The following is a 24,906-nucleotide window of genomic DNA, read 5'->3' as shown; positions in this document are numbered from 1 at the left end:
TTGTTATGAACTCGAACGGCAACCTATTAGCATAACAGTCGACGTACTCGTGAACATAACTCTCAGATTAAGCTTATAATATTTACTTCGTTAATATATAGTTTTTCTTCACTTTATAATTGCCTTTATGTGGCAACACTCATGCTTGCGCTCACTCTCACACATACTCCCATCCCCATTGTTCCATTATACACACTTTCCTGTTAATGTTTGCATAATTTTTTGCTTTTTTGTTGTTGTAACTATTACTGTTGTATAAACTTTGTTTACCGCCGATATGGAGGGGGTTGGTTTGCTCCGCAGTCGCAGCATATGAAAGAAAAAGGAAGATCCAGCAGCACCAACGAGTGCGGCCAGGCTTGGCACCTATTGTGGTGGGCTTCGCTTATTTATGCCTCAGTGTTCTACTGCACATAACACTATGGAACAACAAGCAATTCGCACTATAGAACATAATTAATTTATTGGGCTATTGTTCAGTGTTATCAGAATTCCGTCACCTTATTTAATATCATTTACCATTTAGTTTTTCGTACTATAATCTAATATTGTCGTAATGAATATTTCTTTTCGACGCCTTGCCTTGCATACTTTCGAATTGGTTTCGGAAATTTTTGAACTGCCGCTCCCTAAATGCTTCCCCCATACTCATGCGCGCGCAAAAGAGCCTTATTTCTGTATCCCTGGCACGACATACTCACAAGACATTTCGTATCTACATACATACATATGCATGCAAACATGTATGTTTGTAGGTTGGCATCCGGGATATGGCAAGCGCAGTCCCACCAAGTCGTGATGTACTTTTGTGCGCCTTCGCTTATACCATACACACAAAATAACAAGGCCTTCATACATTTGTGTTATGTAGGTACTTTAAGGAGCAGCTGCCAAGTATTCCCGTTCGTAACCACATCTGCTTGTGTCAATGTAAGAATGTCGAATTCCTGTTTAGAGACACCATCGCCCTTTCAATGCTTTTGGAAAACTACACCTCACACATTGTTATTTTCATTGAATTTATTTGAAACGGCTACTTTCTAATTTTCAAAACTTTTTCATGTATGTATGCATACTAATATGATGTTCCAAGTACGATTTTGCCCAAGCCATGAAGCATTTCACAATTTATGTACCATATAAATAGGTACATATCAGAAATTACAAAAATTATGCCTTTGGTCCGGGAGCTAATTTGTAATGTACACATTTTTTCCACAGAATCACGCTGAACCACAATTTCCGCGCTTCTCACTTTTGCTTTAATCTTTTCGCAAGCGTTTTAACATTTTTATTTAATTTTTGAACTTTTCTTGGTGTAAACACTTATTTTATTTTCCTTAAATGCGAGACTTATTTATTAACCGGTTTTTTACGACTGCTGCGAATTCTTCGCCTTTTTTCATTGCTCTCCGCTCTCAAAATGTACATATGTGTGTGTTTAAAATTTTCACTAAGGCGGCTTGTTTCATTCTTTTTTTTGGGCAGGGATTGCAATGTCGTTCTACTTGTATTACCGTTGCCTTGGTTAACGTCGTTTTCACCTTCGTGCGCTTGTGACTTTCGTTCATTGTTGTAGTTTTGGTTTGCATACAAAATGCTCAACACATTGAAACGAAACGCGAAACAATGAAATGCCAAGCAACTGAATGCCTGGCAGCCAGCGAACTCGGTATTTGAGTGATTAAAACATATGTATTTCAAGGAATCGTCCAATGGCTTGGCGAATGCGCATGTCCTGCTCCTAAATGAGTGCATTTATTGTGGTGGATTTTCTAGCTGTCATCCTGCTGTTGACCCGCCTATTGTCAAATATTCGGTTGTTTGTGTCTATACATGTATCAACACACCTCAATACGCACAAGAGTATAAGTGAAACACACCCTGTTCAAACCATCACATCGTCAAAGATGTAGGTTTCGCCGCGTTGATAATGCTTCAGCAAGTTGTTGGTTTAAGAGTAGTGGTGTGAAATAAAATTTTTTGAGGGATTCTCCTCTCACACGATGGTAGGGATCTTCAATAAAGTAGTTTTGGAATGGACCCCAGTAGATGGCGCTTATTTGTATACCTGAGCCACACAGAGAACATCAAACAATTGTTCAGCTATGGTGTGATTCCTTGACTTTATTGATTTTAAAATAAATATTTCAATCTTGTGAATATAAAACAAGACTTATTCTTTATTTGTTTATAAATTTTTCATTTTCATAGAAATCAACTTACGCATTATTTATTTAACAATTTTTAAACTTATTTTTTAACGCTTTAAAATTGTTTGCAATTTATTTAAAACGATTACATCAGAAGAATGCAAGTGTTGTACAATGTTTATTAACTTATTATGAACGAATTGAGTACATCATTTGTAATGCATGCCGGAATGTACGATTACTTGTTATATATAACATAAATACAGGTAAAAACAATAAATAAATATGAAAAATTGTGTAGCTACATGCGATAATGACAAGCAATATATAAATACGTAACTGCAAAGATACAAAAACCGATAGGTACGTTTTGTTCAACACTAACGTGGCATTCAATCAACGTTTTGAGAGCCACTGTAGTTTGAAAGGCACTGTGGTGCATTATTGCGCACGGACTTTACTTTTATATTATTTTACATATTCTTATTCAATGTGGTGAATGGTGAAATGCGACGATTTTCCTGTCCGTATTTATGTATAGACTTTACTATGCTAATATAAATACGTACATGTGGGATGGGGGTTCTACTAACAGCCGATGCATATTCAGTATTTTGTTTTAATGTGAACTTTTCACATTCATATGTATATAGTACATTCGAATGAATATTAAAAATCATGAAATAGATGTAGCTTAGTAATATATATCGAAAAAATAATTGAGTAATTGATTTGTGTGCGATAACATGCGACAATAAATAGCAAATGAGATGAAATAAATATTAATTAAAATTATAAAATTGCAGAAAAGTAGTGATATTAAAAAATCTACATTGATTATTAATTGATTATCGGGAATCTACCAAACAACAATAATTCATGGTAACAAAATTTAAAAAAAAAATCTATATGAAATCGGAGCATAATTTCCTGAAATAATAACATAAGCTCTGCTTGCACTGCCCAATCCGTTTTTGTAACCATTTTAATGGTTTTAGTGGGATTAAGACATATTAATATAAATAAGTTGTTATCGTATTATTTAAGTGCATTAAATTAATACTTGTTATTATTTTAGGGGTTTTATGGGTTAAAACGTTCTTTAAAATTCCTAAACTCCTTTAAAGTTTTACAAGTTTCCCTGGTATTTAACAATAAAATGTATTTTAAGTATTAAAAATAGAGCTGGCAAGTTAAGCTGCAGCAAAGTGATATAAAATATTTAATTTAATGTTTTCACATAATTTATGAGCTGATCAGGTATAGTAAAATAATTACTATTTCTATTTTAATTTAAATGATTCACTTTATCTCATTGTTTATTAACTAGCACATTTCCTTTAAACATCGTACAAAAGAGATGTACGCATATGCAAAAATGTTTGCCAATTTCTAGCTTTATAACACAATTTATATTTKCTCAAGGTCAAAATTCAAAGTCAACGAATATTCGGCTAATTGGGTATCTTCTTGCGCTGAGATGCCTTTAATAAATATTCATGATCAAAAGGGCTTGATGGTTTCTTCTAATAATTGAGTAAGCAGGGAAATATATATTTTGTCGTCTTCTGTCAACTCTGTTCAATCTCTTATTTTAATTTGCCATATTTTTATTTATCAACATTTTCGCTGCTTAAATCTAAGTTTTATCTATTCCACACATTAAACATAACTTATTASTTGTATCTTAATCTACCTACTCATGGGTACTTACTAAATAAATGGAGGAAGTAGAACAATGTATGCATGCATACCTGTAAGCATCTCTGTACGAGTATGTAAAAAATAAATAACTACCAATTAACAAAAATAATAAAAATAATAAACAAATGCATTTGAACGTATCAACTAAACTAACGCTTGACGGACACTTTCCACGTCAAAACGGTGTCTTACCGAAGATGTTCGAAATCTGTCCATCCCTTCAATAAAATTTGTATGATCTGGGCTGATGCTTTCACGCGGCCGCTTATCCCAAAYCTTAATGCGCTTTTCGTGTCAACGCGCTCAATTGTCAATCACCCGCATTTTTTATCTCACTCAAGCTACGACAGTTCTCACGTTCCCGCTCACGATCCTCGTCTAGTTTCTCCATTTTGAAGACTTTACTCTTCAGCCCGCACAAGATCTCAGCTGTCGCTATATTCTTGACAGTCTCGTTGTCGGTAATGCCGGCTACCAATCCCAAACTGCTTAAATGCGTACTACTTAAATCTAGTTCTGTGTGATTATTGTTGTTGTCGCTTTTAGGATGTTCCAAATTGCGTGTAATTGCATGTATGAGCGCAACGTTCTTATTCAAGTTTGCGGTGTCCTTGCTGTTGTTATTGTTGGGATCTGTCTCCATTTCGTCCTTATTATAATCACTGTGATATTGATTGCGTTCCCTCTCATGTTCACGATCAAGTGTGCGCTCTCGTTCACGTTCGCGCTCACTTTCATGCTCCCGCTCGCGTTCCAACACACGTTCCAGTTCTCGTTCTCGCACGCGCTCCAGCTCATCCTCATCTGATGTACTTGTACTGCTGCGCCCACCAATGCTGCAGCCGCTGCTACTAGCTCCACTGCTTAGGCCACTACTCATATTTCCCATATTGTAGCTCGAGTCGGGCTGCTCCACTTTGATGTTGATTAAAGGCACAAGCGGGCAAATGCTGCTGCTAGATGTCGTTTTTTCCTTSAAACTTGTTTTCTCGCTCGTGTCGGTTGCGGCCTTCGAACCATCGTACGAGCTGCTGGTTGTAGTACAATTTTGCACGAGATTTAATGCTTCTGTGACTTCTTCTTCCAGCGGTGTGGTTTCCTTTGTGGTATGAGACTCGTTATTATTGATTGAGTCGTCATTGTTGTTGTGTTTTGATGTGACAGTATTGGCGGCAGCGGTGGCGGCAGCTGCTGCTTGGGCGGCCGTGTCATTTTGATGCTTCTCCATAAGTCGTATCTTGTAGTTATTGCTGCTACTGTTGCTTATGGCGCTAACCGAAATTGCTGGTGTTAATCCTAAGGTCTCCGATGTCGTTTTGTTTGTTTCCACTAGCGTGACATCCAAATTGCTGTTCACATCTGTCTCAACGCTGTAGCAATCCATCTCCTTCCTGCGCTTCTCATTCAGCTCCTCATTGTAATGCATCAGTATTTTCCGTTTAGCGAGATATTTATGTGGTTTCTTTGATGTGTCTAAGATCTTTTTGCTATTCGCTTGTATAATGGCGAAATTATCCGACTTCCGTGTTACTGCGGTCGACTCCGGCAACGAGTTGCTCAAATTATTGTAATTATTAATGCTGCTGTTATTGTTGTTATTGCGACTTAGATTCTTCATAAAAGTTTCCGCGAAGCTCGCTTTAGACTTGATATGATCACGGAAGCTGGCAAAACCTGGGGATGGCGAAAGTGGTCCGCCGGTGCCGTTCATGCTATGTTCAAGCGCCGTCTGAGCGGTTGACTGTGGTGGCGGTGGTGCAGATGGCTGTTGGGGTGGTTGTTGCGGGTGTATTGGGGATTGTCCATATGGGTGACCGGTTATGTTAACGCTGTGTGTGGCACGGTCGAAGTGACATTGAGTACCAGAACCGGTTGGTGTTGCCAGAGAGTCGCCGTCTTGTGAAGAGCCATTTTCCTTATCATCGTTCATGTTTTTCTGAATGAAAGTATTTGGAACGAAACGTAAAGTTAGCTAATGAAAAGGAAATTAGTTTCAGAAAAATGTTGCTACTAAATTATAACTGAGCTGTTCCCTTATAGATCACTAACATCACGACATTTTTTGGCTAAATTTTTTCCATTTTCAATACATAGAAGCTTATTTGAATAACTTTGAAGGAAGTCGAACTACAAGCTTTGAACTTGTAAATACTTTTTATTTGCGGCATATTGCAATAAGTCCTTCTCTTGATTTCTCTTACTATTTACTTATATTGTACTCAATTTACCTCGGTGTGCAGTCCTTTGATCTTCATTGCTTCAGCTACTTTTAGGAAAACAGGTAGGTCTTCGTATTTTACATTAACCTGCAATTAAAGGTTGAAATAAAATATAATTACATATAAGGACATTAATTATATTCTAAAAAGTGTTTAATGTTGAAAAACACTTCAACAAAACACAAACGCAACAAATTGTAGAGTAACTGTCGTAAAGAGCCGTCATAAATCACGAAACGTTCCATTGACCGAGCACTCTGTTAAAACTGTTACAATAAACTTACCTGTCCACTGTACATAAAATCCAGTAAACCAGCCATATGAGGTGCTTCTACATCAGCCATTAATARTATAGGGTGACTGGAGGGATTCTCAAGGAATATTTGTTGAAAGTATGGACTGCAAACGGATAGTACCTGGGAATACATACATAGGACGATAAGCGAAAATGAACAAATGATTTGAAAAGTGAAAATATTGTAATGATTAAGTTGAGGAAAGTTTCGATATAATTGAATTGTATGAGTTAAAAATGACGTTATTTTTGYACTCTTCCAAAAAGTGTGTAATGAGAATGAGTGGAAAAAATACACAATATATTTATATAGTTATTGAATCTTCGTGAAAAGTGTACGCAACCTTCGTGATTCCACCAAGGATTGATTGTCAGTTCAATTGCATGCTTACGAGTTTGTGTGCTTTGAATATTTTTCCGCCCGCGGCGATCGTTACGTCCACCATCTTCTCGTCCTTTTGTAGGGTGTGGAAGCCACGACACATGTTACCATGGAAGTTATTCCACGACAGGAGGTACTGGTCGATCGTGTTGGGATCGGTGTATCCTTGTTGTTGCTGCTGTGGATGCTGTGGATTGTGTTGCTGCTGCTGTTGTTGCTGTTGCAAGTGCAACTGCTGTTGAGTGGCCTGGTGTTGGGCCGTCTGTATGTGTATCTGTTGAGCTGTGGTGGGTGGTGTGGGCGGCGGTGGCAGTACAATCGACGGTGATAATTGCTGCGGTTGCGACTGTGGTTGTTGTTGCTGCTGTTGTTGTAATTGCTGTTGACGTTGCTGTTGTTGATGGAGAAGATGGTGCTGCTGCTGCTGCTGCTGTTGGTGTTGCTGCAACAAATGTTGATGTTGCTGCTGCAAGGCATGTTGCAGCCCCGGTGGTGGKGTCGGTTGCTGTGGCAGGCGATGCACTGCATGCGGCGACGGTGGTGGCGGCAATTGTTGTTGGCCAACTGCGGCATGTAAGAAGCGTTGTTGTTGCACAGCTTGTTGTTCACGCTGGCGTTCACGCTCCCGCTCACGCTGCGCCTGTTGTTGGACCTGCTGCTGCTGTTGAYGTGCGTGCTGCTTGATCTTGAGTATATTMTCCTGCTGCTCCTGTTCGTGCTGTCGCATGAGTTCGTCTTTTATTTTGTACTGTTGCATGCTCAAGTCATCGACGCTCTTCGATAGCTTCAACGTATCGTTACTGTTAAATTTACTGTTCTGCAACATCGGTTTGATGTCGTATTTGTAATCGCCAATGCCGCCACCAGCCAAAGCGTATTTCTTTTCGGCACGTTCTTTTTGGCGGCGTATGAGCTCATCAATGTCCATGTAAGCCCCTGAAGTAGCTGCCTCTATGGCGGATACAATAATGGGATCATCTTCGAAGACGCTGTCATCGATTGTCTCGCGGAGCGTTTTAGTAGAGGAGAAGAGACGTAACGAAGGATCGTTGACCTGATCGCTGAAATAGACATCCATCAGTGTGAAGAAGGGCCATTCGCGGCGCTTTGGCTCTTCGGACATTTTAATGGCCTGTAGGATGGAAAATTGGTTTAAGGAATAGGGAAAATTGTCGATTAGTTCAAGTGTTCGAGTGAAATTCTCTGCTAATTGGAGCTGGTACTCACTTTGTATTCTTGCAGTAGATTATTCCATTTTTTGATGATCTTCGAAAGTGGCAGTGGAACATTGAGTTTGCGCTCCACGACCCTACAAGTGGTACGGGTGGTATTAAAGATGGACGTCAATGAGAGAACAGAGAAATGCACAATAAAGGCGGAGAACGTTATAGGAAGTTAAATTGGACGAGAGAAAAAGACAGACGGTCAAACGTATAGAATGAGTAAAGGATAATACATATTTCCTTTAAGAAATAAAGAAACTTAAAAAAATTTTCGTATTCCTATTCTTCTTACAAATATTGTATATATAGTATATACTTATAAAAATTAATATTAATAATAATGCCAAATAAACTACCCAAAAAAGATATTATCATTCCTATGTATTAAACTTTTTTTTTTTGAAAATTTTTAGGGAAACCTGTGATAATTTTATGTTGAACGTTGGTAAGAAAATTTGAACACTTCGTACATTTTTAAATGTTAGCATTTGTGTATATATTAATTTTAGTATAATTATTTTTTACTTACGCCCAAGCATATTTGGAGGCATTACGCTTGCCTGTGAATAGCGGTGAGAGTTCCGCACGTAATCTGATTAATGTTTTGACCTTCTCTGCCTCCCCTGTGGTAAAGGAAATAAATATAAGCAATCGGTTTTATCATTTTAAAAACTACAATAAAAATATATATCTACATATGTCAAAAAACTGACTTCAATAAAATATTATGAGAACGAATTCAGAAGAAGTTGAGAAGTATTATTTTTAAAAATTAATATTAAATATAAATTGTATTTGGAATCGGCATTAACTTTTCGTTTTGCTATCAGCATTATATAGAAGAATACTTTTTAAATTGTTAGTTATTTTTTGATAAGATCACACATCAACCCTTCAAATTCAGAAATATCAACGAGATTATGAATACTACGCTTGTACAGCTAAGTGATTATAATTGTGATATTAAAGTGCTTTGTGGACATACCGAAGAAAGTGATAGTTGTCGCTCGGAACTTCAGCACTGGGTACCCTTACACTCATACAGTATATGTATACATAATATATACATATATGTAGTATATACCACCTACTAGATCACATATGTCGCAAAGCCTAAGTATGCCTTCTGTCATTATTAATTTTTATAATTTTATTATTGTTCGTTATTCCTTTGGCTGTGTCTGTAAGTACGGTAAATCTTCATATTCAATTTGACTTGAACTTAAAGTCGATTTATGTTGTTGATTGAACTGGTTCGTGGTAATTACCGAAAACTATTCAACGTTGAAGAATTCATTAGCAGATTTCACTTTCGCTCATGACGTTGGAAATTGTTCGGTGCACAAACACCAAATCGCCCGTACATACGCACATATGTGTTGTGTGTGTGCGCCTAGCTTTCTTACCTGTTCAGCGCTGTGGCTTTGAGTGCGCTGCCTTTCTTCGGAGCAAGCGAGTAGTAAGTTTGTTTCCTCATATATACATACATACACACATATTAAGTAAGCTCACAAATTTGGTGTGCGCATGTGAAATGCATGTGTATGTGTGCATGATTGCGACTCACATACAAGTACATATAGTATATGCATGCATGTAAGCCTTAAATTGCTGTCGGTCTGTAGAGTGCGGAGTTTCTGAATTCTTTTAATGCCTCACACTAACACACATTGTATTTATATTAATATATGCCAGTGTAGGTACTATTTGTTTTATGTTTATATATTGAAAACAGCATGATACCACTACATCCTTTGTATGAGTATGTGTGTGCAATACATGAGCTAACGGGCATCTTGTGTGTTTGTGCACGCTTCACATTCATATTAAACATGAACCTGTGTTGCAGCTTTCGACAGAAGATTGTATTTTGACTCTTTGCAAAGGTATTTAAAATGACCAGTTGAATTCGTTTCGCAATACCGGATCTATGCGAAAGCTCGAAGCTACAGCAGTTTTGCTTTTGTTTGATTTCGATTGAAGTAAATTACAAGCTTGATGAATTTGGAAATTAAGAAAGYATAAACTAAAGAAGAAATTAACTGTAAGCACTTCAAAAGCCAAGTGAGTATACTCTTAAGCAGAGAGAAAAATAATCATAATAGAGGTGATCGGTAAGATTGCGTTAAATAGTAAGTGATAGACGTGTGTTTTTGTAACTTATTAGTTCTTTATTGTTGTTTATTAGAGAAACATATCCGATTAAATGGGAGAAAGCGTAACACGGACGAGCGAACCAATCTSAAACGACGTGAAAAGAGCTGGACTTTGTTGCGATCAGCGCAACTCAGCTGAAACAAAGGGAGATACATCAAATCGCTGCTATGAAAGAGGAGGCCTATGGATTTAGTGGCCTCAAGGATTTTGGAGTTGGTTAAGAAAAAAAGAAAGAAACATACAGAAATGTAGTGACATTTTATGAGATATATAATGCCCTAGAGCCATACTTTTGGCATACATATGCAAACCTTTAAAGTTATGCTGTTAATAAAGCACTATTTTCATGTATATAAATTATCAGTCTGATGACCTGAGTAGATTTAGCCACATCCGGCTGTCGTTTGTAAATACGTGAACTAGTCTTACAGAAGTAGTTGACCTGAAATTTTTAATTTTCTCTTTAAGTAGCCGATATTTGTCGGAATCGCAGACTATAGCTTCTACCAGACATAGGAACTGATCTTTTTATAACCCCATATATCAGATGATTTTTGAAACAAAAGATGAATATGTGTTTCCTTACATTATCGTGCTTCCATCGAACTTGAACTCCTTTCACTTGTACGCATCGTACTGAATATTGGTTTTCTCCACCAACAAAAAGTTAAACATATTTTCTCAGTCTAACATACACACAGTAGTACTGTCTAAAAACAAAAACAAAAGGTTGCGCGCACCCATGGCAGCAAGTCAACCAGGCAGCCAGCACAATCGCCGGCGTTCACGCGTGCAGCCAGCGCCGTTAGTTTCTCTTTTGACCTACATTTGTAGCTACATTCTACAACGTCACTGTCGCCGATCTCGCAGCAAACGCTATCTTCACACTGTGCATTCACATACCCGTTTTTTGTCGTAGTCGCTTTTACTTGCTTGTGCTTGGTTTGTTGTAGTTGTTCGATCGCTCACTGCACTGCAAACGTTGAAAGTAGTATTCTTGTTTTGCACAATTTGGTCTCCAATATTCTCACTTCTCATCGCTGTGCTGGGGAAGTTCGTGGCGTAAGTCTTTGGTTTCGCATCGCGCTCACTCTTCATTTCATGTTACCTACTGAGCTTCGTCGGCTTCGTGAGATTCGCTTTTACCGTGACGGCTGTGCTGTTGTTTTTTGCATTAGTGATTTGCGTTCTCGTGTAGTGATTTGCGTTCTCGTGTAGCTTTGTTTACATTTTTGCTGCATCATTGTTTTTGTAATTACTTTCTTCGATTGTTTTTATATTCCGTGCAAACAATGCTTCATATTTGTTTCTGTGTACATTTTTTTGTTGACACACACACCCATCGGCTTTCGGATTACGCTACAGCTAAAACATGCTTTCGGAATTCGCCTGACTTGCTTTTAGTATTCCTTGGCGCCTTTCTATTTTGGAAGTGATTAAAACCGCTTGCGAAGAGTTTGGCAGAGAACTTATGCTTGCACATTTCTTTTGGCTTAGCTCACATTAAAATGTACATATTTCGGCAATCTATTGAAGTATAATACCTATATATTCTTCTTGAGCTCTGGAGACTAAGTTTTCCAAAGAAAGTAATTAGGTTAACAGGGGTTTTCGAGCGCGCTTAAATATGTGTGGAAAAGAAAGCTGCAGGCCGTCAGGTCTAATTATACACTAGAACAGGAGAAAGCACTAAATGGAAACTTAGAAAGTCTGGGTAAAGGAATTTCTTCAAATATGAATGGATTTCTGTGTAGTGTCACCATATACACACTCACAGATTCTTAAAGCGATTAGCTTTTGCACTGCGCTAGTAATTAATTTTTCCCTTCTGCTCACATACATACGTAGTTTCCTCATGCATTGAATGGTGTTTAAAATGACTTTGGCTTTGTTGTCTTTCTTCTTTTCTGTACAAGCAGGCAAGAATAGCWGCATCTATAGCACAGCTCCACATACTAGGCACCTCAGAATCAGACCAGATGCTGCATGCCTCAGACTTTTACTTTAGTTATCTTTTGTACAGACGATTACAAAAGTAGGTTAATATCTCATTAATACACTGGGCGTAGCTGACCAGACTATAAGCACTTGTAGTAGCATATGCATGTATGTATGTTTGCACACAAAAGGTATTCAAGTGTTAATTGCTGCGACCTCTCGGTTGAATAGTTCACATGATTGGTGCAACATTATTCTAATTTTAGCAACACTTTGCAACTATTTGTATGCGCTTGCTATAGATTCAGTTTGTTTTTGCGTTGAACGTCGCTTAAAGAAATCTATTCAAACACTCATACTTACGTATACATACATAAATATAAATCGGTCTGCCTTTCTTTTCAGGCCTCCGCAAAATGTAGGCACCAAATATTTCTAACTTTTAACCGCCTTTTACTAGGACAGTAAAGGAAAATKAAACATGTTTTAAATGCGGCATTAGGATGGTCGAATGCATATCGAGTTATTGCAAAAATATTTTTATGGGTTTTCCGAATTTYGCTGAAAGTGCATTGTAAATAGTTGATTGCATTTCCAAATACTAAWAATCAAAATGTTTACTCTTAATTGCCATTTTATGGAAATAAGGTAGAAAAATCGCCATGAGGAAGTGATTAAAAAAAATGACGGACTCTGGTATAATATGGATCATGGAAACTGTCGATCATCTTCCAGATTTCGTAACTAATTGAACTTTGCAGACTCGAACCCAATATCTATTTTTCTTCAATCGAAATCTGACCAGTTATACTAACGGGAATATATTTACTAATGTCACAAATGTTATACAATATTTTTACGCCAAAGAGTAATGCTAGTAATTTGTCATCAACTTGTAAGTATTCAAGTTCCACCATCATTCACTTTACATTCTTGTTTTTACTTTCTCCCAATGCCTGTGGTTATACATACGTTAGAGCTAGTATTTGATTGCTCGACTACTTGGCTGCTTTTCACAGACTTAGTTGTTGAAGTAAAAGTAGGTAGTAAAAGCTGATTTTTCATATTTTTGGTATTTTAGCTGAAGAGGTGTTAATAAAAATGGCAAGAGTATGGTAGAGACATTGGTAGTAGYAGTAGATGAGAGCGGCAGAGGCGATCATAACCACAGCAAAAGAAATTATGAATGCACGAGAGTSTTGATAGCTAGAGCCTCGGATTTCTACTTGTCGATGAAGCCAGCATCCTCGTTTAGAAACTTGCAGCGCCAAGTACCGGGGAACAGATAATATCGACTACAGCAAAACAAGAAAGCATTCAGCTCACAGCAGCAAGCGGTGGTGGACGACAAGAAATTCCACACGAAACTTGATATTGCTGTGAGAGCAAACAAATAGCAGCTACAAGAAGGAAAGGCCCAATGACTGGGTAAAGTTAAATGGACGGCGAAATGTCTACTATTTGACTAGCAAACGCAGAGGCGTAAGTAGAGAATAATATTATTGGTTGAATTGGATGCACGCAGTCGCGGTTTTTCCTTTGCTGTTAGTGTCTACTCRCATATTCCGCTACGCACATATATTTATAAATATTTCTCTACTGATTCTGCACTTTATTAAATGAATTGGCTTTGTATTTGGCTTTTTTACTTTGATTTTTTTTTCTTTTTTCTTTTTTCTATTTTCCATTTTTTATTTTCTTTTCAATGGCATCTCAGATAGTTGAATGTACGGCTTGAAGCTATCATGGTGCTGCTGGTAGTTGCTCCGGCAACACATACGTGCAAATAATAATTTCAAGAAGAAAGCAACAATAACWAATACTAGCATAAACGACCGCAGCTTCGAAAAGTGCATTCAACGCCAGGGAAAAGCATTGAGCTTTTGCACCGAGGCATACAGGTTTTTCTATTTGTTTTTTATGTTGATTTTTCTAATTTTTTTTTTGGTTTCACCTCAAGATCTTAGTATTTTTCATATGTTTTTATTCACCGCGGTCGCAGTCATTGCATTTGCGAGTGCGAGCGCCTGACTATGGTTGTTAGCTAGATTATAGACATCGTTAGTTGCCTGTGTGGTTGTTGTTGCTGSTGCTCAGCACTTAGTCTTGCTTTACATTGGTGAACTTGTCTGAAATGTTCGAAAAGCGCTGCGTAGCACTAGTTCGTATGAATAAGTGCCATTCAGCCGATCTGTCATTGGGTGTGAGCGACCGTCTCTTCGCCTGTCAGCCTAACGGCAGCTAAGTTTATTTACACAGTTTTTGTTTTTGTTTTGATTTTCYAGTTGTCTTTTCAATTACTCATGCTGAAGCGGGTTTTGCACGGTATTTTTGTTGCCGAGAATTGTTTTTGATTAGTTTTTCACTGGAATTTACAATACTTTTGTGGTTTAATGTTGTTTCTGTGCATTCGTRTGTTGTTGTGGTGTAATTTTTTCAATTGAGGTTCACGAACTCTTACCAATTCGTTTGCACTAAGCTGGCCATCTTCGCCTCAAGTTTACTTATTGCATTTTTTACTTGATTTATATCTTGCTTTTATGCTCTGAATAATGTATACATAGCATATGAAATCTTGTACTCGTCATTGTTTCCTTAAGATGCTGTTAATTTATGGAAACCATCAATATCAGACCACTATCAAATATAGCCGCCCAATAAATCAACTTATCAAAATCAAGGTCTTGTATGGAAAACTTGTTTATTATTTGAGAAAATATCTTCCTGAAATTTGCTTTCTCAATGTCCAAGACAACGCTAAAATCCGAGAAGCAATTCTAGCTATCAAATAGTTTCCGTTGGCTGTGTTGGGAGGTTACGGCTTCGTGAAGGGTATTATAACTTCGACAAAACCGAAGTTAACTTTCAGCTTTTTTTTACAACATTTTTCTTTCTGGTTGAACCTTGTGGGGCGAGGGATTGTGTATGGGTCTCTTAAAAGAGTTAGGTACCTATTAAGGTATTTTAATTACCCGTCAGCTGATGTAATACTAACACTGTTAAATACAGGTTAACTTCCGAAATCTCCCCATTTTAAGTTTTACAATAACCTAGTTTTTTTTTTAACTTAAGCTTAATAAAATCTAGCTAATATTATGTTTTTAAACAAGTTTTTTCATAAACATTRTTATCAGACCGAGCTTTTAAAGTGTACATTCCGAGTGTTTCTTTATACAATTTGAATAAATTTTCTTTTTTGCAAGYTATTGTAGTATTACTTTCTTTCACGGAACCGATTAGTCATTTACCATTGTAGAATACCTCAGTTTGCAGATAAAACCGCCTCTGCAAAGGCTGATAAATTGTAATCGAACACTGCGTATGAGTAACTAGTTTATAAAAATTAAAATACTATTAAAAAGTATTACAGAAAAGCACTAGGATAGCAATGAAATTAAAAGGCAAGTATATGTCCATTTAATATTGCATTTRGTTACACAGATCCCAATGAAAACAAAGACGTTTTATTATGAAACACCTTGGCGTATGAGCAATGYCAATTAACTCAATATTTGATGAAAAAAGCAGGAATATATATCATCGTGTAATTCGAATTTCCAACCTATGAATAAAAGCTAAGACTCAATAAAATAAAAATACATTTTATTGGCTTCAACCCGCTGAAGTAACAAAAGCATCCAACTGCTGATTGCCAATTTGTAAAACAAAGCAGAATGCATTAATGCCGACTTCAAACGAATGGAAAATTCAAAGAGTAAAATAAAGAGTTTATAATTCATTATGTGTAATTAAAAAGGTTTCGTCGTAGTTCAGCTAACTTCGCAACCGCAGCTTCAAAGAGCAACGCACTTTTACATAACCAACGAAAGTCGTTCACTTCAACACATAACATGCACTAACACTAGCTCACGCATAAGCACATGCCACATCTAATAGTACATATATGTACATACATATGTACACATAAACATAACATTATTGGTTGCTTCGTTTTAATGGCAAATATCTAACTGACCATTGGAGTTGATTGACTAAAGAGKAGATAAGCAGTAAAAATAACTGTGAAAACAGCTACGATTGAAATGGCCGAAAGAAATTTTGGGAATTTTTAGCATTGCACGAAAATTTCTGGGTTAGAAAATGTTGCTGTCGTTTTGTTGGATAGAGTAATTGCCATATTTCTGCTTATCTGCGGTGCAGGTAATTCATACATATGTAACACATATTCAAAAAAAAAAAAAAAAAAATTACCACCAAATCATATAATTAGATCCGTTAGACGGTTAAGACGGCGTCAGCACTTTTCGACAATGTAATAGATTTGAATAATTTGATTTAATTATTTGTTGATAATTTTAAAGAAGTCCAACCGAAGCAAAGTTTTTAATAGATACAAATTTAGGTATTTAGAGGTTTATGTATAATTCAAATTATGTTTGCGTTTGTAAGCTGAAATACGTACTAAATTATATGCTTTTGCAAAATAATTATCTTCATCAAAAGCTTTACCAACTCATTTATATATTTATGTCATTACACAAATTCCAAAAGAATAAGACAAGTCATTAAGGTTTTGAATTTCAACATAACTTATTCTAAGTATGTAAAGATTTACTGTAGCAACAGCAGTGTTTGCTTTGTAAATATTACTAAAGAAATAACATCCGTTAGCCTAAACGAGAAACCTGTTGACAGTCATATATATTCAAATATTCAGCTCTATATCGCTGAGGACAAGGCTTGAAGTATTAAAATAAGTAAATTAAATTAATTTTAACCAAAAATCGAAAGAAATAGAAACAGCGAAACTCCAGTCGATTTCAGTTACATATCACAATTAAGTAAGCAGTAATGAATTGGCGAGTGTAATAAGTCAAGTCGCTTATTAATGCTGCTGCCATTGCTCTTGTTGTTCTTGTTGTCAAAAAGAAAGAAAGGCAGATATGAGCCCGCAAATCACACTCACTTTTATTTGCGAACAATGAAAAACACACGCACATGCACACACGCATGTACAAGCAGAATAAGGCTGATTACCGAACGCAGTAAAAATAACAACCAAAATTTAGCAGCAGCGACGCAAGCAGCGYCTGCAAAAATATGAGGAAGACCAATAGCCAGCGAAAACACCAGTCAACACGCACTTGCATTTTCCACCAACAACCACACCATTCCGCTGCGCACAGACATATGGACATATAATTATATGTAAGTGTGTAAGTATGTGCCGTGGCCATGGCTGCTAACGAAAGACTTAAGCTGCGAACCCGCTACATCGTTAAAACGGAATTAAAATTCTTATCAACGCATGTGAACGCAACCAAAAACAGACAGCAGAGCACACTGAAAAAGGCCAGCAAATAAAATAACRAAAGCAAATAATGATGGTGTTTCTTGGCGTTGTTTGTAGCTATTTGTGTGCGGCGTGTAGCCAGAGCCAGCATAACTTTCACTTTAATAATACACAGCGCAGAGTCATAAAACGCAAAATACTGCTTTTGCATGTGCGCGTGTGTATGTATGTATGTAGTCTTGCAAGTAAGTGCTTAATTGCGACGTTTTGTGTGCTTGCTGGCGAATACTTACAGACATACACACAAACGCTTACACTTGTTTCTGCCTTCTGCCTTCTGCTTACATATCATACCCACGAATACCTTTACTTGGGTAGGCACTTGTGTACTTATTTATTGTTGTATGAGTACAGGCGTTGCTGCAGATTTTTACGGGAATTTTCTGTGGTTATTTCTCTGCATCGCCCACATTTCGTTGTATCTGTGGCTTCAAGTGCGTGGAGCTTCACATACACATACTCGCTAATAATGTCCAATACCAAGTACTTGCGCATTTKGATTTTTACTTCACAAGCCGCTGCACTTGGCTTCAGCAAATTTTTGTAACTCTAGTGCTGAGGTTATTGTATTGAAAACAGAATTAACGAGTCAGAAGAAAATTCCAATATATCCTTTAGATATATTATGCTACACAAAATACTTTTCCGAGTGTTTTCATATTCATTTTGAACTGCAACTCATAATGCTGTTAAAATAGTCTAGAAAAACCTGGTGGTATCGAATATCACCCTGAATAAGTTCTTGGCCGTTTACGGTACTAAAGAGGTTATACAAAATGTCAATAATCTTCATGTACTATATGGTATTAACAATAAACATCTAACACTAGTTCGCTAAAAATCGAAATTGTGACTTCTGAATGCGAATAATTTGAGATGCTTATGACTTGGTGCGGTTTTGGAGGTAGAAAAGTTACAATGAGCTCAGGTCGAGAGGTCGAAGTGAGCTAAAAATTGGTGGCGTTTGCATGCAATTTGTGGCAGTGCGCTCTTCAATAATAAATTCCCAACGATTTATTTCGATTGATAAAACTGCCATCACATCAATTTATCAACTTGGATGTAGTGTTTTAATTTTAAGCAGGGATTTTTTAACTGTATTAAATTATATTAAACAGTCAAAGAAATAAATTTCGTGCAATTGCTTTAGGCAATTCCGGTGAACACTTGCGTATAACAGCATATATAATTATTCCTTACATAAACACAGAATACTATGTGTGTTGCTATGTGTTGTATGCATTTAGATCGGGTTAGTCAGCATTGTGTTATTCCGCTACATTCGAGTTTGCGCGTCTCTTTTCATTCATCGTTTGTTTACAATTAATTCACCTTGTACCGTTACATAACCAAGAGTAATTGCATCACTTGTTTTTGACAACTTTTGGTGTGTTGTTTCTGTTGTAGTGAATGCGGACTCGAATTAATTGAGTTTTAAGGAATTATTATCTATACATTCACGGTATTCGTCAGTGGTATTTATGTTGGTGGCTGCACAAGCGCACTTACGCAATGGTTCCAGCAAAACAGAAGGAGAGTTACAACCGCATTCAGCACATTCGATATTGCGTAACCGAATCAGAAATAAGAAAACACGTACAAATAATATCGGCGTTTTACCGACACTTCACTTTTGCGTACATCCCACATTCTGTATATGTAAATATTTGTCCTATTTGCATTTATGTGATTTTTTTCGTTTTTGGGTATTTCCTTAAAAAAAATATATATAAAAAAATCGAGATAGGAGCGAAGGAGGGTGCGGCGAGAGAAGCCAAAAAACCACGCCACGCTGAACTATTCATATAAAGCTACAAGGGTAATTGCATAACCATGGCACGAGTTGTTGTTGTTATTTTGTCAAATTTTTGTAAGCGCTTATAATACCGATGTACTATGCTCCATTATAGCTGTTGTTGTGGACGTTGTCGATGCGGTTGCTGTAATATTTAGTTGTTGTTCATCTCATTTCGGCGCCGTGCGCCAGGCCTTGAAAGTTCAATGCCTTTTTCGCGAGCGTTTAATTTGCTTTTACACACTCACAAAAACATACATACATATGTATATAAATATGTACAGCCATACTAATACTACAATGCAATAATGTTAATCGCTCAAAGAAAGCTGCACATAAAAGCTTCAATGCATTTGCAGCAGCTTTTACCAACTCATCGCCGAATAGAAAGAAGTATATATGAAATAATTTGCATAATTCACTTTGGCTGTAAAACGGAAAAATGCAGATCCTTCTTGTGCGTTCAAGTTATTCACCACTGTTCAGCGTTGACACAAACACAGTCACATTTATATATACTTAAAAGGAAGTGAGATAGACTCAGCTGATTTATTACACATGTATGCATGAATGTGCGAATCTGCGCCGAAAATTCCCTGGAACTTTAACTGCGCTAGCGAACACAACTGCAATTTCAATAGTACACATTTTAATTAGCAAAAATGATTCATCACAAAAGAGTAACACGTTTAGGTGAGGGTATGCATGTTTGAGATTTTGCAATAGCAAAAATCCACCGATGAATGGATATTAGAGAAACATCTCACAAGCCTTTGTATTTTTGGTGTGTGAAATGCCCAAAGGGAAATTTCAATGCAGAAGAARAAGGTCTGGCTTTGGTAATACTGTGTCTTTAATATTTATTGCAACTACCTGGTTTGCTGGATATGATGAAAAGGTATCATATTTTCTTCTGCCTAAAGCGGTTGATCACATCAGTGAGGATTGTTAGCGTTTAACCTTTACTTTGGTTTAAGTAAAGCTTTTAAGTCTTTTCAAATTATTATGGAAGCTTTCGAAATAAGTGAGACAGAGCGAAATAATAAAAAACCTAAAAACATGCTACTGGTATGGAAACACACTGAAAAAGAAATACTAATTTTATTTTCCATGCTCCCACATCTTTGKAATACAAATTATTCCATGCCTCTTYGTGKTTTAAAAACATTGAAGCAATAATATTTGTTCTTTGAAAATTTGATAAGAAAAATACAAAATATGAAATAATCAGAATGAAATATAGGCGATTTAGTCCTTGGGTTACATTAACGCCTGTTTTTTAAACAGTATTACAGCTAAATAATGAATTTCAGTCTTTTCCGCCAACCGAAATGCCAATTACACGATAATAAGAGATATAAAATTTTCACATATATACAAACATTTCTTATTTTGAAGCGCTGRCTGAAACGCAAGCACCCTTTTATAGAGAAAAGCATGTGTATTGGAGCAGAAAGCGCACCAGCAGTTGTTGCTTATGTAAAGCACACAAAGAACATCGAATAACAACAATAAAAACACTTACAGCAGCAGCAGCGCTGCCTTAGTTGGCAACAACTTTCACCTATTAATATTCGTGTCGTTCATTGCTCATGCAGAAGCATAGAAAGAAACTGAAAGAGTTAAAGAAACGTAGAAGTGAAATGAGTAAAATTAAAAAAAAAACGAGTACTCGTACATTCGTACACACATACATGCGCGTAAAGCTTCTCATCGGAATGATTACTTATAAAAAATTCATGTAATAAAAGAGAGTGTTTGTTTCTAATAATTAAGAGAATTATGTAGAAATCATGACTTTCCTCCGAACATAYGGCAAAATGCCACAGGTTCGTTTCGAACCTTTGTTTGCTTGAACCATCCCTTTGCTCTCGGAAGGAAATCCAATTTCAATAAGTATGTAGGGTATATACATATTATATTATTCCCACAATTTTCTGGTTGTCGCGGTGGCCACTCAGAAGTGGCCATGTCTCAACATCTCACGATCTACACGCATCTCAACGGTCCGTTCCCTGTAGGTCCGTGTACTTATACATATATATTGTATATATGTTGTGGATATGTACATGTATACATATGTATATGAGTATATTAAATATTTAAGTATGTGTGAAGTAAAAGTACAAAAAATACATGTGGCTATGAGTATTTTTATATGACTGTGCTGCTGCGCATGCGCATTGTATTAACATCAACTAGATGGAGAAGAAGTAGACAAAAAGACACTACAAACTGCCAGCTTGGTAAGAGCTTTTCTTGCTTTCTTCGTTTCAGTTTCGGCACCCAAGCATATAAAGTGGATTTCAAAGCAAWTTCAGTTGCTGTTCGTTCATCAGAAGTCAGTTATATAAAGTAATTCGAAAGCGACAGACTTCTCCCACATACGCGAATATTGTAAACGTATGTGTAAAGAGGGCTTACAACCTCTTGCATTTTTTAATGAATATAACCAATTTTCCAATAAAATGCTACATTTTCTAATTTCTAAAAATATATGAACTTATGACTGAAGCAGTCCAAACAATGAGAAAAACATGAGAAAAATTTCGCTGTTAAACTTCTATTGGTTTCCAAAATTGTATTTCACAGTAARAGTAAAACAAAAATAATAAATAAATAAAATGCATTAATAATAAAAGACAAGGCCATTGTAAAATATTGCCTGCAATTTGGCTGCCACCGTGCTTTCTAACCCAACAGACACTCTGYCAAGGCAGCTAATGGGCACGAAAATCGCTTGCCACTTGCAGGCCGCAGCTATTCCACCTGAGCAGACATTTCACCACAATCAAACTGTGAGTAGTGAAATCTTTCRGAAATTAAAAACAAGTTTCAAAATAGATAGAAAAATGTAACGAAAATAACAAACTATCACATAAATGATAAACTTGCAACGGAGGTCAGCCGCCATGTGCACCGCACCGAATTTAGTCAATGCTAAAATTGTTTTTGTGTTTTTTTCTTCTATCGTTGCGCGGCTGAGCATTTTGCTGCCTACCAATTGGTTTCTTTGGCTGCTGCGAAGAGAAAACGCCTGCCAACTCGACTTGTTGCAACTTAGTTACAAATATTCGCATACATACACAAACACACAGTCAGCACCTACAATAGTACGTTCATTTGACATCGGTGGCAACTACGGAGCAACGAAAACTCATCTGGAAAGCCATAGCAAGTGCAGGGTGGCGGTTGTACCGTTCGAGTACATCTCAGCTGTAMCTGCCGGGTGGACGCCACGGCAGTCTGCCTGCTGCATTCGAGTGGTTGCGGGGCTAGACTCGTTGGTCGGCTTTCATTTCTCGTCACATGCCTAAATTGCATTACACATTSCACTCGCGTATGTATGCACTATGATATGAGCACKACGGATAAGGTCCACTTTGTATGACTATTAGACTATTTAATTTTAACTCAAGTTATTTTAAACACACGACTAGAGAGAGAACTTAAGAACGGACAAATTTACATTTGTAAATGGGATTTAAATTAAAATATATAYGAAACACACCTATTGTGGTTATTGACTTTTTCCAAAGAGTATATTTATTTTTCAAATCGCAGTTCTTGATATTTATTTTGTTTATGCAATTCTCGAAATGATCGTTTCTGTCTTTTAGGAACATCTGAACGATGCAGTCTGTTTAAGTTGTCTTTGTATATATTTTCGCCCAAAAATTTATATTGCATCGCGAATTTCAACTTTGCGAAAGAGGCATTAAAGGGAGAGAATTCTTTGAACTAATTTTTTTCATATTAATTACTAATGAATCTATTAGAGAAAAATATCCATTAGATACAAATATATTTTAGAACAGACGTGAACATCACACTTTTTGTATAAAAGTTGTCAAGTAAAAATATCAGATGTTAGGGAGTCCTTAAATTGGAAACGTTTTTATTTTGTACTATAAAAAAACGCATTTAATATTGAACGCATTCCAAATTGAAAGTCTTTCGAGGGTCCTTTAAATATTTATTTATGTTTACATAATTTTATAGGGAAGTGTCTACTTACAACAGTATCGTGTCGAATATTGGCAATTGGCATTGACATTGGGCGCCATAATCTCATTGGCGGCCATGATTTCGTTGGCGGCCATATCCATGGATGCAGTTTGCTGTGAATTTTGGTGCAATGATTGCTGGCGAAAAGAAAACAGCGAGTATGTGAGTACGTTTGTTTGCAAGTATGTTTTGTTGCACAGTTAATAATCCGCAAGCAGTTTGGAGACTGTTGAGCGGCTCAAATCGGCCGCAGTTGTCTGTTTTTAATTAAAAAAATCTTAGTTAATTTTTTCCCAAAATTGCTATTGAAATTCTTATTTCTTCTTGCTATAATGCAGAGTGTTAGTTATCGAAATATCCACACACACAGTTCTTTTGAATTTTCCTTTTTTGTTTCGTCAAAATATCTATATATGTAAAAATATATATTATTGCTCTTTTGCGTTTTGAAAGTTGGAAATTTTCAGTACACAACAGAATTCACACTTTCACTTTTCGTTTACTTGCTTATGTTGTTGTTGTGATTGCATTGATGGCTTGGTGGTGGTATGAGTTGAAGGTGTGATGTTGCAGCGAGCTCTCACACGACATTTACGAGTGTCAGTGAGATAAACCCACGAAATTTCGAAAATCTTTTAAGTACTTCTACTTTACTTCAATTCACACTGGTGGCGGCGATTGACGCCAGCGAAACTCAAGTCAGCGCATTTTTCGATTTTCCTTAGAAACTTTTAAATTTTGTWCAGATTTATATAGAGCACACCTGCTTTATGCTTTCACACAATTTTCTAGAGTAAAAGTTTGAAAAAGACTTTTTAATTGTTTTTATTTTTACTTCTTTTTTATTTTATAAATCACGTCCTGTTCACACTTTTTATGTCAATATTCACAAACTTCAATAGTTTTTTTACACCAGTTTAGTAGCAAATAGTTTCAGATTTGCACTTTGAGAAAATTCACGAAGAACTGTTATCCAAATACAGGTGATTCCTGGCCGATTATTTTGTGTTTTTTKATTTATTTTCGATTTTTGTTTTCTAAGTATAAAACTGCTTGCTCACTTTCGATTGTGCTCCACTGTTAATCCGGTAAAAGTTAATAGAAATTTTAATGCACAGAAATGTAGCAGAYAACACAAATCTGAGTTTTAAGAATCGAACGTTCTCCGCGTCTTTCGAAAAAACGTAACGTCTACGTTGAGCAACTGGGAACGTCTGTGCGGCGTGTTGCAGTGAAACCAACGCTTATCCCCCAAACCGCTAAGCAGCAAAACTTTTTCCCATTTCGCTGTTGCTATTGCTGTTGCCGTTGCCTGCTGGTGTTGCTGGTGTTGCTGCTTTGGCCGCTACCGTTGCTGCTTCTTCGTTCCGAGTCGCTGCTGCTACTTCTATCAAAGTTACTAACAGCCACAAGCTTCTACTGTGGTGTATTTTTTTTTGCTTTTTTCTCTTCGTTTGCTTTCGCTTGCTCGTCGCTTGATACTAACTACTCATCTTGGCCGTGGAAATGCTTTCACGCGTGTACACATACACACACACGCCCAGCTGGCTTTCGCGATCGCGCTTGTGTGTCGGGCTTCTTTGTCTGCGCCTGAACAACTTCTTGGTCGCTTGTCTTCTTGTCATAGTGCCACTCTCAGCACCGCGCTCAGCGCTTACCATTGTTTCATTTCCATTCCGTTTCGTTATCGCTTCTATTGCGGTCTGAGTTTGTTAGTT

The 24,906-nt window shown here is 36.8% G+C and overlaps 1 protein-coding gene across 4 annotated transcripts; it reads right to left on the bottom strand.

Moving 5' to 3' along the window:
- Nucleotides 1-2,600: 2,600 nt before the first annotated feature.
- LOC108974430 (putative mediator of RNA polymerase II transcription subunit 26) lies at nt 2,601-24,418 on the bottom strand. 4 transcript variants are annotated; one of them, XM_018942256.1, is made up of 8 exons: nt 23,692-24,418; nt 23,199-23,595; nt 8,506-8,599; nt 7,981-8,062; nt 6,764-7,885; nt 6,361-6,492; nt 6,086-6,163; nt 2,601-5,793 (listed from the first exon to the last, which is right to left on the bottom strand). In XM_018942256.1, exons 2-8 carry the CDS (start codon nt 23,287-23,289, stop codon nt 4,168-4,170), a joined length of 3,225 nt encoding a protein of 1,074 aa, XP_018797801.1. In that variant the 5' UTR covers nt 23,290-23,595; nt 23,692-24,418; the 3' UTR covers nt 2,601-4,167. The 4 variants fall into 4 exon arrangements, with proteins under 4 accessions (XP_018797801.1, XP_018797802.1, XP_018797803.1 ...); XM_018942257.1 differs by having other exon boundaries at nt 23,199-23,445; XM_018942258.1 differs by having other exon boundaries at nt 23,199-23,445; nt 24,250-24,418.
- Between the last annotated feature and the right edge of the window lie 488 nt (nt 24,419-24,906).

This window comes from Bactrocera latifrons, unplaced genomic scaffold, assembly GCF_001853355.1.
Source record: "Bactrocera latifrons isolate USDA-ARS-PBARC rearing strain unplaced genomic scaffold, ASM185335v1 scaffold_55, whole genome shotgun sequence".
Classification (NCBI taxonomy): domain Eukaryota; kingdom Metazoa; phylum Arthropoda; class Insecta; order Diptera; family Tephritidae; genus Bactrocera; species Bactrocera latifrons.
The sequence above is the reverse complement of the archived record's forward strand: the minus strand, read 5'-3'. Positions and strand labels throughout refer to the sequence as shown.